Below are 18,791 nucleotides of genomic sequence, written 5' to 3'. Positions count from 1 at the left end.
TTTATATATATATTTATATATATATATATATATATATATATATATATATAGTGCAGAATGACTGACAGGCAACATATCAATACATACTAATTCAATGTGGAAAATTAGATGTTCATAAAATTGCTTTAAATGAACACTTATTTTACACAACATTAAATAAAATGTCCTAATATTTGAAAAACATATTTGACAAGGTGGTAGATTTTGGAGCAAATTTCTTTCAAGGCTTTGCATGCAGATATTAAAACGTCAGAATATATAATTTTACTCCTGGATGTATAATATTCATTATAATTTAAATAGGCTGTTAGTGCACTTTGGAAAGGACAGACTATTTATCTGATTTATCACATTAAAATATTCATTACAATGTGGGACAGACACACTTATTTCAAGTAATATTACGCTGAATGGCCAAAAAAATTATTCAATACAATTTGCCAAGCCTGTCATGTGCAGATTTCTGAACAGACACACTTCTGTAAAGTAATATTAAGCTGATGTGATCAAAATGGTCAAATTCAAGTTATCTGACAAAATATTCATCACATTTGGACAGATAAGCTGTCGGTAGATTTTGCAACAGACATGTATTTCAAGGATTATTATGTTGATATTCTTAAAATGGCCTAATATTAAATTTGTTTAGCATAAAAAAATACTCGTTACAGTTTGACAGTAGGTTTTGAAATGGAGAAGCATTGTTATTTTAATAGTGTTAAATTGAGCGAATGTTATCGGAATTATCGGTCTGACCGATATATTGCTCTCTCACTAACTTAATCATGAGAGTAATACTGCGAAAGAGCAGCCTGTAACATGTCTATGAATTGTCCAAAAGCGGAACTTTTCCTTCATTCTGCTCACTCAAACCCAAACACATGTGCTGTGCTCTGGCGGCTGAGGATGAAGAGGAGGATGAGGATGAATCCGCGCGCGTCTCACCTTGACCAGGTCCAGCGGGTGCGTGCAGCAGGCGGCTCCGCACGACGCGATCCCCCCGAAATACCAGCGCGACATCCGTTTCTCCGTCATCTCTCCGGTTACCGTTAATCTCTCTCTCTCTCTCTCTCTCACTCTCACTGTCTGTCTGTCTCGTTGCACGCGACGCGCTCTATCCTGACCTGCGCGTGTGGATGATCTCGCTAATCTACCGGTGACTCCGATGAGCGCCAGACATCCTGAGTGCGTGGCGTGCGCGAGCTGACAAACAAAGTTCACGAGCAGCCAATTGCTCGCACGGAATCTGGCACGGCCTCCCGGTGCGCCTGATCCACCTCCAGTCACGCACGCAACACAATGCACACAAAAAGAGAAACTCGTGCATCTGACTGCTCGGCGTTCATTGAGAACGAGCTCTGGACTCTTAAAGAGACAGTAGCCTCTGAGATACTAGACAGAGAGCGCGGAATTACTGCACTGTCACTTTAAGGCCAAACACTTCCTCATTCTTGCTTAACTTCCAGAGCCACTGCTCTGACACAATTGAGCTGCTGGGTAAACATGTTTAGTTAGACAATAAACGTTTGTTCTTCAGAAGTGTAGCCTGCTTATATTCCTATCGAACTGCCTGAATGAGTATCTCTTTATAATGTCCATTTATGATGTATAATAAACATATATAGTGTCAAAATAATCTGTTTGTTCATTTATATTATCCATTAATATTATCTATATGGCACTATATCTATTTTTTGCTTTTAAGGTGGTGAAACCATCCTCAAAACAACTTTGAAATGAGATATCCATAAACTAGTAAATGATTAATAATTATCTTTAATATTTAACTGACTCGTGTGCTAGTGTTGTAATTATCGTAAGAAACAGAGATTGAGAAAATCTGTGAAGAAATGTTGAAAGGTAAAAAAAAATCAGAGATGCTTGTTTTTATTATTAAAAATTATCGATTTTTCTTCCTACCGTAAATATATCAAAACTTAATTTTTGATTAGTAATATGCATTGCTAAGATCTTCATTTGGACAACTTTAAAGACTTAAAATTCAATATTGCACCCTCAGATTCCAGATTTTCAAATAGTTGTATCTCGGCCAAATATTGTGCTATCCTAACAAACCGTCAATGCCATAATAGAAGAATATTTTTTTTTTTGGTTCACCAAAGAACCTTTCACTGAACAGTGCTTCAAATAGCCATTTTCTCATAATATAAATAACATTTTGTGGACTGGAAAAGTTCAACATCAATAAAGTACCTTTATTTTCGAGAGTGTGGGATCTTGGAGGCTTGGGTTTGCAGTAATACAGCTACTGTGACTGAATCATCTATATAGTCATTTCTTAGTCATTTTTCCTCTTAAACCACCAGGGGTAACAAATGAACCTGATTTAGAGCCAACAAACATACCTGCAGGGGTCACTAATGTCTCTGAAGTACTGATGTTGATGAATCCCTCCTCCTCTGATGGTCTGTTTGCATGCAGGGCTTCTGAAGGAGTTCTGTGGGACACGAGCTCATAGTCCTCCAGCATGGTGACATCATCAGAGCAACAGTGGACACTCTGTTTATTGTCCCTGTGCTGTGTTCTGCTATTGTGTCGTGTGATTCCTGCCAACGTCTTAATGCATGCATGCAATGCATGTCCAGTCAACACACATCATTCTGTTATGTTTATTAGACAAATAATGCACAATAACACATCAATAAATAAATCATATGAGATACAATCATTAATTATACTGAGAATTGAAAAATACAAAACAACATGTGAGGCTGTGATAGAACAACAAAATCCGAGTAACCTAATTACTGACCTTCATATAGCACATAAAAGATCCTTCAGAAATCAAAATAAGCTGCGAAAGGCTTGGAAATGTATTCAGATTCAGTGTATGATAGATTCAGATTTCTTAATGCAATTGGACTTTTTAAAAATAAAAACGATGTAATTCACCTTCACGTTGTTCTAAACCAATGTTATTTCATTCTAGCACTCAAAAGTAGAAATGACGAAAAAGCATCAGACAGCACTTTTCCACATGAAGACAAGCTGTCAAGTTTCAATTTTAAAAGTGTCATAGTATCATAACATCGTCTATAACTCTTTCTGTGTGTTGTGAATAAACTGTACTGTATGTTTATGATGCAGCACCTATGGGAGACCAAATACAAATGTCCATGAGAATGGATAATAAAGAGCCAATTAAAATCAAATCAAATTAAAAAGCTATAATAATGCAAAATTCTCCTTTTGCGTTCCACAGAAAAAATAACCACATACAGTTTTTGCACATGACAGTGAGTGAATGATAATATTCCTGCATTTCTGCAAATTAAAGGTGAGCACTCGGACTCAGTTTATCCAGGTTGATGTCTTTTACGCTCTCTTACACAAAGACCTTCTCCGGTTTGCTCTCTGCTGTGGACGGAGGGTTTCCTTTGGTGCCTTTTCCGAAAACAGGCAAGGCTGGAACTCCAGGGGAGGCGGAGCCTAAATACATCAAAGCCCCGCCCACCAGCATCAGCACGGCCACGCCCCATCCCAGATAGAGCGCCGGTCCGAGTTCACGTTTAAGTGGCGCGGCGACGTTCGGGTCGTAGAAATCGCGTATCACGACATACGCGGTCCAACACACCGGCAAAAGGAAGAAAAACGCAGCCGCGAGGAAGAGCGCCGCGCCGACCCGCCCCAGCCGAGCTTTGGTCTCGTGCGCGTCGCCCAGGCAGCGTGTGCACTTGAGCCCGGTCACACTGAGCGGGAGCGCCAGCAGACACAGGAGCAGCGACAGCACGCTCAGGCCCCGGCACATCTGGGCGGAGCCTGAGAGGGCGAGGCCGGAGTCGTAGACTTTACACTGCAGGCGGCCCCACTGCGACAGACACGTCATCCACAGCCCCTCCCACAGCACCTGAGACACCACCAGCTCGTCCCCTACGAACGCCGACACACGCCACCAGGGGGCGGCACAGACCAGGATCCCGAACGCCCAGCCTGCGACGCCCAGGACCAGACCCATCACCTGAAGACCCGTGTTTGCCATGACTAATCGCCAACCGATGATTTATTCACTCTGGAGAAGACAGAGGCAGTTTTTAACACAGGTTTGATTGATTGATTGATTGATTGATTGATTGATTGATTGATTTTTTAAAATTTTTTAATTTCATTTAATTTTTTTTACATCCACAATTAGGTTTGGAAAAGAGTTTTATGATCATCCCTTTAAAATAAAATAAAATAAAAATAAAAATGGCAATAATTCTGTCAGCAGTGCCATTTCAGAAACACTTACATTTTCAAATATTTATTTTATTTTCGAAATACTTCTTTATTTATATAATGCACATTTATATAGTGATCTACAAAGAAATGAATAAAAACGAGATTATACGTTTATTGCCTAACTGTTAAGTTTTGCATCAATTTAGTTAACAACTACTTTCATAATAACAATAAAATTACCCAACATCACTACTGTTGTAAATATTGTAATGTAATAAATGAGAAACTTTTTATAAATAGAATCAAAATTATGCATTATTGATTTTTGCATAATTAGTATTAACTAGGGTGATTATTTATATTAATTACAAACATCATAGCCACTAACATTATTACAGCATTTGAAAATGATGAATTTCACTATCACGGTTAAGTAAAACTGCTTAACTGCTTAAGTAAACTACTACTGTTCAGTAACACTTAAAGTTCCATTAGTTAACACTAGTTAATGCATTAACTATCAATAATTAATTTCTTACAATGTTTATGTAACATTTGTTAATGTTAGTTAATAAAATAAAACTTCATTGTTAATTCATGTTACATTAAATAGTATTAATAGATACAACTTTTTATTTTCAGAATGTACTAGTAAATAATGAAATTACCATTAACTAAGATTAATAATGCTTTAGAAGTATTTTTAATTGTTAACAACATTTTAATAGCTAATGTTAACAAATTAATCTTTAAGTATTAATTAATAAGTATTACCAACATCTTTTCACCTTTTAAGAAACACAAGCATTCTGTATAAACTATATTACTAAAATTAACAGCAACCTTATAAAAAAAAAAAAAAACATTTCAGAGGTATAATTCAAAGACATGATTTTGCAAGATGAAGCTTCTTCAGTACTTACAGTGTCTGAGGAGCGTCTGTGTGAGTGTTGTGCTGTTGTTGGACTCTCATCTGTGCTGTAGAAACACTCTCTTTGTTCTCACATGTGGGAGTAAATCAGCATCTGAGCGCCAGACAATATCATCTCATAACACACACACACACACACAGACAGAGAGAGAGAGAGAGAGAGAGATAGAGAGAGAGAATCATGCAAACATATACACGCACACTACAAATACATACAGTATACTGTATATTCATTAGAAAGCCACATTGCAACTAATAGACAGACATATGTTTTTCTGTTTACACCAAAGCAGTAGGTGGCAGTATGGAGTCATAGAGACAATTCAGCAAATTCAAAACTATTATCATTGTAAAAACAAACTGTAAAAAGTTGTTTATGTGACCTTTTTCAATCACATTTACATGCTACTTGCCATTATTTTGATTATCAATACTAATTATTTTCCTGCCAATGTGTCACTATTCACTTGTAACCCCAAAAAAGTTTGTTGCTGGCACACACACACACACACACACAAACACACACACACACACACACACAGCTGTAAGAAATAAATTTACAGTTACAAATTACAATTTCAAATATTGATTGAAAAGAAAAATACCTCTTATCTCTAAAGTTAATGATCTAGTATTTTGCAGGGTTGGACACAAGCAACTAACATTTCCATTATTTTGTTTCTTTAAATTATTTTATGGATTTTACTTTTTCCCCACATTTTTATGTGTACTAATATGACACATAAATGGACAAGACTAAATAAACATAGGTAGGCCACAGACAAAAACATACAGTTCTGCAAGTTATTTACTTTCTGGTGTTACATGCAGCCAATGGGAGAGGCTGGCCGATTTTAAAGGGGGTCATATAATGCTGCTAAAAAGAACATTATTTTGTGTATTTGGTGTAATGCAATGTGTTTATGCGATTTAAGGTTTAAAAAACACATTATTTTAGTATGACGCAGTGTAGGCTATTGCTTCAGGAAACAGTCCTCATCCTCCATAAAATGTGCTGCACACATCTGAATATTTGGGTTGAAGTGTTCTGGAACAGTGTTGTAAATACAACTTAACCACTGATTTCTAGTCGTGTCCTCTTTTGGAAGACCAAACAAAGTAGTTTCGCTTTCACAACGAAACACACAGCGTCTCCACGACATGACGGCAGACTTTAGTCTTTGCAACTTTACAGATCTTCTTTATGCACCAAGAGCTTGTAACACTCCAAAGAGAAAGGAAAAAATGAAATCGCATCATATGACCCCTTTAATTAATTTATTTTTTTAAACTGTGAGGAAGTGTATATGCTACTCACACTTCCTGTGTCAGCTTCAAACAGACAAAGACAGGAGACTCTGAACTACAAAACAAAACTGCATGGATATAATGTCATCAACACATAGGCCTAAAGGTAAGTCTAAATTAAATAACCTAATGTGATACTCACAGAATACAGCTAGTTTAATACCATACCGAGAAATGAATTATAAACTGTGCTTTTTGTTTCTGGTAGTTGACAGTAAAGCCCTGTGAGGGACTGTTTTCTAAATCCCACTCCTGCTGAATTTTTGGTGAATGTGATTTCACCAAGTACAACATGTTCCTGGATCAGCATCCTTAATAATAAATTATGAATAAATTATGGGTAGGGTTATGTTTATGTGTAGGGATTTGGTTATTTTTGCACAGTTATTTTGATCCAGGATCATGTCTTACTTGGCAAAATCACAGCGACCTGAATTGTTGACCATTACTGCCCAATCCCACCACTTGGGTGTTCCACTCCCGCCTGGACCGCAAATATTGTAATATTGTATATGATTGTTGTGCATCAGGGAGGGTGCATCAATATGCTGGGTATTGACATCACTTTTGAATGAGCGCTCGCTGTTCACTTTCGATTTAAGCACGTGCTCTGAGTAAAGGGAGCACATTTGTGACCCTGGACCACAAAACCAGTCATAAGGGTATTTTTTTATTTTAAATTGAGACTTATACATTATCTGAAAGCTGAATAAATACGCTTTCCATCGATGTATGGTTTGTTAGGATTGGACAATATCTGGCCGAGATACAACTATTTGAAAATCTGGAATCTGAGGGTGTAAAAAAAATCTAAATATTGAGAAAATCATCTTTAAAGTTGTCCAAATGAAGTTCTTAGCAATGCATATTACTAATGATAATACATTTTTGATATATTTACGGTAGGAAATTTACAAAATAACTTCATGGAACATGATCTTTACTTAATATCCTAATGATTTTTGGCATAAAAGAAAAATTGATAATTTTGACCCATACAATGTATTTTTGGCTAGTGCTACAAAACCCATGCTACTTATGAGTGGTTTTGTGGTCCAGGGTCACATTTCACAAGATATTTGTCAATAAGCTCAGGATCTGTTGAGCAGCAAATCCTCCAGCTTGGTCTTGTCAGTCATCTCTCCTTACACTCCAGCTGTGTCCGTGAAATCTGACTCCTGCAGCTGTCAGCTGGTGTTGGATGCAGGGTTGCCAAATCTGTTGTTGTTGTTTTTTTTTTCTTCACGATTGGGTTGTTTTACCCCAGCGGTTGGTTTAAATGTTCAACACGACCTTCTGGGTAGTTTTATTTAACTCAACTATTGTTTAAAAAATTACTATATGGCTGGCTTAAAATAAACCCAAAATAGGTTGTAAATTAAAAATCAGACACATAATTACTAGAGGCATCTGCAGCAATCAAAATGTGAACATTTATTAATAAGCATTTTTTTTTAAAGTTAATTATTTAATTATTAATTATTCAACTCAATTCATTTATTGAACATATTAATAAATGTTAATTTCTAACCTATGTTGGGTTCCTTTTAAGCAAGAAATATAGTCATTTTTAAGCAATAGTTGACTTAAGTAAAACTAACTAAACATAAAAAAAAAAACTAAACATTTAACCCAAGACCTAGATCAAAACAACCAATCATTTGTCCATATTTCACTCAGCACTAGGTAGTTTTTATCCCAGCATTTTTAGAGTGCATGGTTTAACCATAGTAACCATGTTTTTCTGTTTTATCTATAGTAAAAGTAAAACCATGGTTAATTTCCATAAGGGATGTGTATTTTAGTTATGGAAATTACATATTTTGAGTTTTGATATTTAGGATATGGTAATTTCACTACTTTGAGCTGTTTTTGACTGGCCATTGGGCTAGTTTTGTCACGCAGACGTACATTTTCTAACTGAACTAATTGATTTTTACTAAATGATTTCATTTAAAATGAAATAGAAAAAAATTCTGGGGATGAAAAGAAGGCATGTTTAGAATCACAAAAGCATCTAGAGCTCCAGCTAATGACATGAACTGTTTCACAGGTGATTCACAGGATCTGAGGATTGTGCTGCTGGTGGAGGCGCAGCTCTGACCTCTGTTGTTAAAGGAGAGACACTATCTGAAGCTGTAATGGCAGGAGCAGTAGCTGCTGGAAATGCAGCACTGAAATCTGTTACTAGTGGAGCATCGATACCTGCAGCTTTAATGGGAGGGAGGAGCAAGAAATCAAGTTTCAGTTAAAGCAACTGTTTTTCCTTCAGATATCAGTTTCATAATCATTCTAATGCTACACTGACTTCTTATGAGGTGAATGGCTTCTTTTTCTATGCCACGCTGTTTCTTTTTAAAGGGGTCATATGATGCGATTTCAAGTTTTCCTTTCTCTTTGGAGTGTTACAAGCTGATTGTGCATAGATAAGATCCCTGAAGTTGCAAAGACTAAAGTCACAAACCCAAAGAGATATTCTTTATCAAATATTCTGTTACACCAAATACACAAAATAATGATCTTTAAAAAAGCATCATATGACCCCTTTAAATAATGAAAAATGTAAACAGAAAACATTTGGCTGAATTCATGACTGACAATCACATTCAGACCATTTGCACTGGGAGCATTATCAGCTCTGACAACATGATGAGAAGTGTGGATTTACAACCTAACAGCCCTCAGAGCAGGGACGTGCACAGACATTTTGAGGGGCAGGGGCTCAAGTCGAAAAAAGGGCACTTTTCATATTGAATTTTTTTTTCTAAACAAAACATGAAATATATTAGGTGTGTGATATTGACAAAAAATATATCTCAATATTTTCTGGGATTTTATCGATAACGATAATTAGATGATATTTTGCTGAGTGTATTATTGTGCTGGTATCTTACCGTGGACAGCTGACTCCTAAAGTTTTTGATATGCTGCATATTTTTTTTATCTTTTATGGGCATTTTTACCTTTATAAAGCCCTTTTTTTCTAAAAGTGTGCATCATCTTTTCAGTCAAATTCTTAAATTGAATCAATCAATTAGAATAATAAGTCATTTGGGATGTTACCAAGCAAATGAAATCAGTATTGACAAAATTAATCTTTGCAATGCAGAGAAGACACAGAAGCTGCTTTAAGAAGGGGCATTTAGATGCATTTACACACTGTTTAATTCAGGACATGAATGCATTTAGCCTGCAGTTACAAATGCATTAATACAGTTTTGATATTTTAAACATAAAACGTTCAACACTGATATTTGAAATTACTAAAAAATTTAATTATTATATAATTAAATTAAATCTGCCAGTAGGTGGCCGCAAGTCACTGTTAATAAGTCATTGCGACTGATCCGAATCATTTAAACGGTCGATTCATTCAGGAACAAAACAGCATCATGTTGCTCAGAGATTCAAATTGGATTTATATTTGTTGGCGAAATAGAGCAAAAACAGTCAATATTGTGTCTAAAACGTAAGTGTCTTAATATTAAATTATTTTAATATTAAATTTAAATTGAACTGCTGTATAAAATCAATATCACATTTGTAATCATGCTGCTTTTTGGAAAAAACGTCAGTCTTCGCGTGATACTGATTAACTATATGAAATTATACAAATATATGCCCCCATATCTTGAATTCTGTGATCATTCTAAATGCATTTTAATAAACTGAATCATGCAGTGAAAGAAAGCGCACTGGTGTAACGTATACTAGACTTCATATTGCCTAAACTTTAGCTAACTTACATGGTAGCTCTCATGAGTCATGGATGTTAGCAAATTAACTTTATTTGCCTTTTGGATAATTAGCTGTAAATTCGAGGCACAGGTAGTGTAGTCTTTTGTTCATCACCACTCACCTCCACAGCATGACTGACAAACACAACTGGAAAGGGAGGGAGGGCTTCTCTTCTGCGGCTCTCTGACTGTCTTTGACTGTGATGTGCTGATCATGTGTGCTACACTGCTGTGCTGCGCGCCTGCGCGGGGGAAAGAAAGGCATCGGAACTCTAGTCCCAACATTTCCTGACCTGTCCCGACCTGATATTTAGATTTTTTATTTGTTTGACAGGCAAAGCTGTGCGCAAACAGAAACACGCACACACATTTATACATATATTCATTTATTAAAAAAAAAATAATAATAATAATAAAAAAAACTCCCCAGAAAAAAGGGCACTTTCTCTCGAGGATGAAAAAAGGCAGGTGCTCAAGCCCCCTTTGATGTCTATGTGTGCACGTGCCTGCCTCAGAGGATTTTTAAAAAACTAGTACAAATGGTACCAACAAAAAAATAAAAAGAGAATATAAAAGAGAGAAAGAAAACAGGATATATTTTGTTACAGTATGTGCAGTATGTGTGCTGTTTTGTTACAGTATGTGTTCATACATCAGTTCTCACAAAGTTAACTGACCTGAAAAGCTACAAATAAGCATCCATTATTAAATCTATTCACATTATTGATGTTTTGGTGTATTGTATTGGTGTTGACTGCTCATCTATTTGAACTAGGTCAGCTAGAATATTTTAAACTTACTTGTAAAAGGGTTAAATAAGAGAAAATACATCTTATCTTTGAAGTTTTACGTTATATTATTTCAAAACACAAGCAACTTTGAATTACAATGATTTTGTTTCTTTAAAAGTGTTTATATATTTCATTTGTTTTTCTCCACATTTGTATATGTATTTCTACCTGTTTTTGGGAGATACATAATTATTCCACCTTTGGTCTGATACATGACCTTTGAAACGGACTAATCTGACAAAGCACTGACAGACAATTAGACCAAAGGACCGAGCAAACATTGGTAGGCCACGGACAAAAAAAAACATACAGTTCTGTATGTTCTTTACTTTCAGGTGTCAGAATGCAGCCACTGGGCTGTCAGACATTGTTTGGATTATGTTTGGAGTCAATGTAGACACACTTCTTGTGTTAGTTTCACACAGACAAAGATGGATGGACTGTGAACGACAAAGTGAAACTGCAACATAATGGCATCAGCATATAAAGGTCAGTCTAATGTAATACTCACAGATTACAGGTAGTTTAATATCATACAGAGAAATGAATTATGTACTGTGCTTCTGCTTCTGGTAGTTGACTGCACTAAGCAGAAATCAGAAAGTAAATCTAAGAAGTCTAAGTAAACATAGGTAGGTCACGGACAAAAAAAAAAAAACATACAGTAGTTCTGCAAGTTTTACTTTCAGGTGTCACAACGGGTGACGCTGGCATTTGTTTTAGAGGATGAGGAAGTGTAGACACATTTCTTGTTCCAGGTTCACACAGACAAATACAGAGACTTTGAATGACAAAAACAAACGACAAGAGACATAATGGCATCAGCATATAAAGGTCAGTCTAAATTAAGTAACCTAATGTGATACTCACAGAATACAATTAGATACCATACTGTGCTTTTAATTAATTTTATACTGTGCTTTCTGCTTCTGGTAGTTGACAGCACTAAGCAAATCAGAATGTAAATAATGAAGATAATCTTCAGTAGTATTGAGTGGCCATGTTACAACCTTCAATTCTACATTGAGTACATTTAGAATGTGAATGTCTCTTAATACCTTTTATAAAATATAGTATACAAGTCCAGAGTATCATGTTTAATATACAGTATGATGTTGTCAAAATAATAGTGAGGTTATGTCATCTGTATTCTGTGTCAAGTTGAACAGCCATGGTTAAAAAAAAGGAATGTGACACAGCTGGTCAAATGGTATTTTACCGTCATGCACACTATCTGTATTCACACGCCAGTTCTCACAATGTTAACTAACCTGAAAAGCTATAAAGAACAATCCATTATATAATCTATTTAGAAGTGACGCTATTGATGTATTGGTGTATTATATTGCTGTTGGTAACGCTTTAGATTACAGTTTATTACAGATTATAATTTAGTAATTATAGTAAAGTTAAAAACCACCATAGTCTTTATAAAATCTTACCACAGTTTACTTAAGAATATATTTACTATGTAGCATTTACTAGTGTTTCTGTATGTGGGATCATCGAGATTATAAAGTATGGGGAAATTATGTAACGAGTTTCTGCTATCATTTGGTTTAGACATTTCCATATGAAAATTTACCTGATGAAAGAGCATTGCATATGGTCATCTCAGCAGCGAGTCCGTCAGCAGCATTGTACCGTCGAGGTGCAATACAGTGGAAAACTAGATTACCTGTTTCCAGCTGCTCCCAGGATATAACATATACATATAACATCATAATACACAACACATGCATATCTACTGCATAATTGATATTTTTTTTTTATAGCTGTAGAGTAGTTGGTGCACTTAAGCTTCCATATGTGGTTTGAGGCAAGTAGAATAAAATGTACTACAACATTTTAGTTATGCTACAATAGATATGTTTCAAAGTTATTAACAATTAACTCTAAGTGCAAGGTCCAAAGACCTTAAGTTAACAAGTAAATATTCTTATTATTTAACAAAATTTTAACAGATCTTTTCCAAGAACAGAATGCACAAAAAAACAAACTAATTTGCAACCACTTATACAAAATAAAAAGAACAGTAAAAACACACACACACACAAACAAATCATGTTCTAAATTTACACACACACACACACACACACACACACACACAAAACAAATCATGTTCTAAATGTATTTTTAATAGGCATACTGTCAAATTTTCCTTTCAGCAGTTGGCAGGAGTCAACACATTTCTGGAGATCTTTTGCATATGCAAAGTTGTCCCTGCAGTATATGAGGGAGCAGAAAAGTCCTCCCCCTCTGATGCAGTTTTCACCTGTGATCACAATTAGAGAAAAATACATTGCAAAAAAACTGTTAATACATGTCAAGTTTGCATGATGTAAAGAAGTGTTGCACAAAGCTTATATTTAACCAAATATAAAAAAAATAAGGACTTCTGTGAGAACTCTGTGTCACAGCAATGTTTCAAGGCAAATCTGTAGGAGTTGCCAACACTGAGATAGGGTAAACAAGCAATAAATAATAAAATAACAAAGGACTACAAAACTTACACGGGTAACCTAGAAAAAAATACATTGCAAAAAAAAATACACGTCAAGTTTGCATAATGTAAAGAAGTGTTGCACCACGCTTATATTTAACCGAATATAAAAAATAAGGACTTCTGTGAGGACTCTGTGTCACAGCAATGTTTCAAGGCAAATCTGTAAGAGTTGCCAACACTGTGATATGGTAAAGCAATAAATAATAAAATAACAAAGGACTACAAAACTTACACGGGTAACTGGAAAATAACAAACAATAACTTAATAGTAAAACAAAATAGAGAATATGCAACTATAGTTAAACCATGGGTACCACAAAACAGCCATGACTGTGCCCTGTTCATATTTTGGTATTTTTAATAGGCATACTGTCAAATTTTCCTTTCAGCAGTTGGCAGGAGTCAACACATTTCTGGAGATCTTTTGCATATGCAAAGTTGTCCCTGCAGTATATGAGGGAGCAGAAAAGTCCTCCCCCTCTGATGCAGTTTTCACCTGTGATCACAATTAGAGAAAAATACATTGCAAAAAAAAAAACTGTTAATACATGTCAAGTTTGCATAATGTAAAGAAGTCTTTCATAAAGCTTATATTTAACCAAATATATAAAAAAATAAGGACTTCTGTGAGGACTGTGTCACAGCAATGTTTCAAGGCAAATCTGTAAGCGTTGCCAACAATGTGATACGGTAAAGCAATAAATAATAAAATAACAAAGGACTACAAAACTTACACAGGTAACTGGAAAAGAACAAACAAGAACTTACAAGTAAAACAAAATAGAGAATATGCAACAGTCAGTAGGTGACGGTCAACTCCACTCTGATGGGCTCCAACTCACCTTAACCCCTGGGTATACCTGTACCGTACGGAAATTAAACATGTTTACACCATAGTTTAAAAAAAATAAACATTGTTACTATAGTTAAACCATGGGTACCACAAAACAGCCATGATTGTGCTACAAAAACTGTGGTTAAAAGCTCTTCAGCCCTGTTGCATATTTTGCATTTTTACAGAATTGGCATACCTGAATTTAAAAGAGTGCCCTACCCACAAACAGAGTAAATTTATAAAAATAGTCTCTATGTTCATGTCTTTCTTTCTTCAGTCTATATATACTAATTATATAATTATATTATATACTATAATTTTTATTACTAAATTATAGCCTACTACAGTATACTACAGTACTGTGGAGGTACTCTATAGTTACAAATAGGTACGCTGTACATTCTGTGTAATTACTAGGGCTGCTCTGAATACCATTTTTTGAGCTTCAACGCTTCGGTAGTAATCAACACTGAATATTCGAAGCTTCGGAGGGAGGGGGCTGAACATATTCTTCTCTCTAATAAAGGCAGGAATCTCTGTGTGTGTGTCTTGTCTGTCTGTTTGTATTTTTATTATGTCGAGAACCGTTCATCCAATCGACTGCGTGGCGGATGTGTTGCCTAGAATAAAACAAACTGTAATAGGCTAAATAGAACAAGGTAACTGGGGATGTACCTATAGACAAATTATGATTAGGCTGGGCTACTGTACGTTTTTTTGTGACTGCCGTACTCGCAAGTATTTTCCAAGCAAATTAAGTGCACGTTTTAGCATGTGTAAAATTCAGCAACAGCTCGTTTTTTTACACCAACAATATACTATAGGTGTACTACTTACAGAACTCAGGTGATTTTTCAAACTTGATGTGCTGTTGTGGTAGGCCAGTTTCAAATCACATATCTGGCACACTGCCTTTGTCTTGTCCTCACTCAATTTAAAGTGCTCCCACACAGCTGAGGTCATCAGCATTTTTGTCTTCTCTTCCAGATGAACTGAATCATGAGGTTCATGACATTCACTCATGTGCGATTCATATTCAAGCACAAATGAGAACCGTTTCGCGGGGCATACCAGGTGTTCGAGAAAAAAAAAAAAAGAATATTCTAATCTCTAAATTGAAAATCGAATGCCAACCCACCGAACGAATAATCAAATATTCTGGTCCAGCCCTAGTAATTACGCGGTACATTGCGGGCTGTAATCTAAAGTGTTACCGAAATGCTTCAAGTAATAAAGTGATACAGTTAATACAGCCAGCAGTTGGCTAGTCAACTAGTTGGCTAGTTGTTTGGATAGTTACATAGCTAGTTAATTAGTTTTAGCTAGTTAACAAGTTACTTTGTTAGTTTCAGTTTAGCCAGCTAGTTAGTTGGTTGGCTAGTTAACTAGCTGCCTAGTCAGTTGGTTTGGATAGTTAACTAGTTAGTTGGTTGGACTAACTTGTTTTTCCCACATTTGTATGTGAATTTCTTTTTTCTACTTGAGACATAATTGTTTCACCTTTGGTCTGATACATGACCTTTAAAACTAAACTAATTACTTGTTACTTTCTTACTTACTTAGTTAACAAGCAATTAGTTGGTTTTAGTTAGTTAGGTAGCTGGCTAGTTAACTATTTAGCTAGTCAATTGGTTGGATAGTTAAACTAGTTCTTTGGACGCATAGTTAATTAGCTTGTTAGTTTTAGCTAGTTATCAAGACAGTTGAGTTTATTTATTTAGGTAGTTAATTAGTTTTAGTTTAGCCGTCCCTTCTGTATGAACATTGAGACAACACATGAGTGAATAAATGTCTCTGGTTAAATTACAAAGAAATACCTGGGAATAAAAAGCATCTAGAGCTCCAGCTTAATGACATGATCTGTTTGCCTGCAGGTGATTCACAGGAGCTGAGGATTGTGCTGCTGGGAGTCTCTGGAGCTGGAAAAAGTTCAACAGCAAATGCAATACTGGGTCGAGAGGTGTTTAAAGAGAGCAGAACCCGAGAGAGTGAGAAACAGACAGGAAGAGTAGAAGACAGAAACATCTCCATCATTGACACGCCAGGATTCTTCAACACTCAACTGACTGATGAAGAGATGAATAATGAAATGATGAAGAGTATGTACCTCTGTTATCCTGGTCCTCACGTGTTCCTGCTCGTCATCAACCTGGAGACCTTCAGAGAGGAGCAGAGGAACCTCGTGGAGCAAATTCAGGAGAACTTTGGAGAGGAAGCTTTGAAGTTCACCATGGTGCTCTTTGTTGGAAGAGAAAAAAATTCCAAATAGACAATGGAAGCTCCTCATGGATAGTAGAAGGTTTCAGGAGCTAGTCAGTCACTGCAGAGGACAATATCATGCATTCAACAGTAAAAATGACATTATTCCAACTCACATCACAAAACTTATAGAGAGGATTGATGAAATCATCAAACAGAATGATGGCCAACATTACGACATTGACATTTATTTAAGAGTTCCACTAAAGTGCAGAAAAGGAAAGATGAAACAAGAGAAAGAAAGAAAAGTTCAAGAGACGAAACAAGAGCAGATACAAATAGTGCGGGAGACGATTCACATGCACACTGTAAAGGAAAAGGGCACAACAAATCTTGTGACTAAAAAGAACGATTTTATTTCTCATGTGACAAAAATTGAGAGAACTGAATTATATGTAGACAGACACTCTAGAGATCCACAAGAAAACAGGTTGACATTTATTTAAGAGTTCCACTAAAGTGCAGAAAAGGAAAGATGAAACAAGAGAAAGAAAGAAAAGTTCAAGAGACGAAACAAGAGCAGATACAAATAGTGCGGGAGACGATTCACATGCACACTGTAAAGGAAAAGGGCACAACAAATCTTGTGACTAAAAAGAACGATTTTATTGCTCATGTGACAAAAATTGAGAGAACTGAATTATATGTAGACAGACACTCTAGAGATCCACAAGAAAACAGAAATGATGAAGAAGAGGTTGTCAAACCATCAGCAAAATCACTGAGAAACTGCTTTGAACACAAGGGAGAAACAAATACAGTCCAGAAACCAGAAGAATACTGGACAATGAGCAGAACAAGAAAATTCGACCAGAAGAAACAACAGACAGAGACAGAACAACATCCAACCCAAGCAGGTGAGAACAGTTTTATCACACTTTTCCCAAATATCATGACACACTTCTGAAAAAATTAAATTATTGTCTTATTTTTTTCTGCTCTATAACTGTCTGGGCCTCAGTCTCAGAGTGCATTCAGAGCAGACATACAATACCTGGTGAGTGCACAGATCTCAGGATCGTGATGGTGGGTAAAACTGGAGCTGGAAAGAGCACAACAGGAAACACCATCCTGGGACAGAAAACATTTAAAGAAGAATTTTCTACTGAATCTGTGACCGTGAAATGCCAACAGCATCAGCAGACAGTAGAAGGTCGAATCATCTCAGTGATAGACACTCCAGGACTGTTTGATACATCAATCAGCGAAGAACAACTGAAGAATGAATTAGTGACGTGTGTAGAAATGTCTGTTCCTGGTCCTCATGCGTTTCTGCTGGTCATCAGACTAGACGTCAGATTCACAGATGAAGAGAAAACCACAGTGAAATGGATTCAGAAGAACTTTGGAGAAGAAGCTGCACGTTACACCATCATTCTGTTCACTAGAGGAGATCAGTTAAAAACATCCATAGAGGAGTTTCTGACCAAAAACAAGCAGATTCGAGAGCTGCAGTGTAAAGGAGGTTATCATGTGTTCAATAACACAAAGGAAGACAATCGATCACAGGTCACTGATCTGCTGGAGAAGATCGACAGAATGGTGGAGGAGAACGGAGGAGAGCATTACACAAATGAGATGTACCAGGAAGCTCAGATACAAATCTGGGAAGAAGAGAAGAGGAAGAGAGAAGAAGAGGAGAGACAGAAGTTAGAAGAGGAGGAAAAGATAAGGACAGAGGAAAGAAGTAGGCTGGCGAATAAGGTGGTCTTAATGGGAACAGGTGTGGTAGTGGGTGCAGGAGCAGCAGTTGTAGTTGGTGGAGGGACACTTGGTCCAGTTTTAATCTCAGGAGCAGCAGCTGCAGGAGGCGCAGCTCTGACCTCTGTTGTTAAAGGAGAGTCACTATCTGAAGCTGTAATGGCAGGAGCAGTAGCTGCTGGAAATGCAGCACTGAAATCTGTTACTAGTGGAGCATCAATACCTGCAGCTTTAATGGGGGGGATGAGCAAGAAATAGAGTTTCTCTTAAAGCAATTGTTTTTCATTGAAATATCAGTTTCATAATCATTCTAATGCTACACTGACTTCTTATGAGGTGAATGGCTTCTTTTTCTTTGCCATGCTCTTAAAAAATGTAAACTGATACAATATGACTGATATAATGAATTGATGAATTCATGTTTAAAAATAAAACAAAAAAGCCATGACTTCACTAGCCAGCCAGACTTGAATGATCACATATTCTGCTCACTTACCAGAAATACAATTCATGTGATATTCGTCAGCTGGAAAATACTGAA

At 36.3% G+C, this 18,791-nt stretch overlaps 2 protein-coding genes and 1 pseudogene across 2 annotated transcripts in view; 1 reads left to right on the top strand and 2 right to left on the bottom strand.

Moving 5' to 3' along the window:
• The window catches only part of LOC107703777 (mitochondrial dicarboxylate carrier), a 9,782-nt gene extending 8,499 nt beyond the window's left edge, over positions 1 to 1,283 (bottom strand). The window contains 1 exon segment of the mRNA XM_074187068.1: positions 946 to 1,283. Within this exon segment, the coding sequence (XP_074043169.1) occupies positions 946 to 1,035 (90 nt within the window). The 5' untranslated portion in view covers positions 1,036 to 1,283.
• Positions 1,284 to 2,373: 1,090 nt separating this feature from the next.
• LOC107703765 (claudin-9-like) lies at positions 2,374 to 4,024 on the bottom strand. Its single transcript, XM_016506491.1, has one exon. The coding sequence runs from the start codon at positions 3,998 to 4,000 to the stop codon at positions 3,347 to 3,349; it is 654 nt and encodes a 217-aa protein (XP_016361977.1). The 5' UTR covers positions 4,001 to 4,024; the 3' UTR covers positions 2,374 to 3,346.
• Positions 4,025 to 11,694: 7,670 nt separating this feature from the next.
• LOC107703682 (uncharacterized) lies at positions 11,695 to 18,508 on the top strand (annotated as a pseudogene).
• The last annotated feature ends 283 nt before the right edge of the window (positions 18,509 to 18,791 follow it).

Source organism: Sinocyclocheilus anshuiensis, unplaced genomic scaffold, assembly GCF_001515605.1.
Source record: "Sinocyclocheilus anshuiensis isolate Anshui unplaced genomic scaffold, SAMN03320099.WGS_v1.1 scaffold274, whole genome shotgun sequence".
Classification (NCBI taxonomy): Eukaryota; Metazoa; Chordata; class Actinopteri; order Cypriniformes; family Cyprinidae; genus Sinocyclocheilus; species Sinocyclocheilus anshuiensis.
The sequence above is the reverse complement of the archived record's forward strand: the minus strand, read 5'-3'. Positions and strand labels throughout refer to the sequence as shown.

Excerpts from the sequence above, each read along its gene's own strand:
- LOC107703765 (XM_016506491.1), bottom strand. The coding sequence starts at position 4,000 with ATGGCAAACACGGGTCTTCAGGTGATGGGTCTGGTCCTGGGCGTCGCA.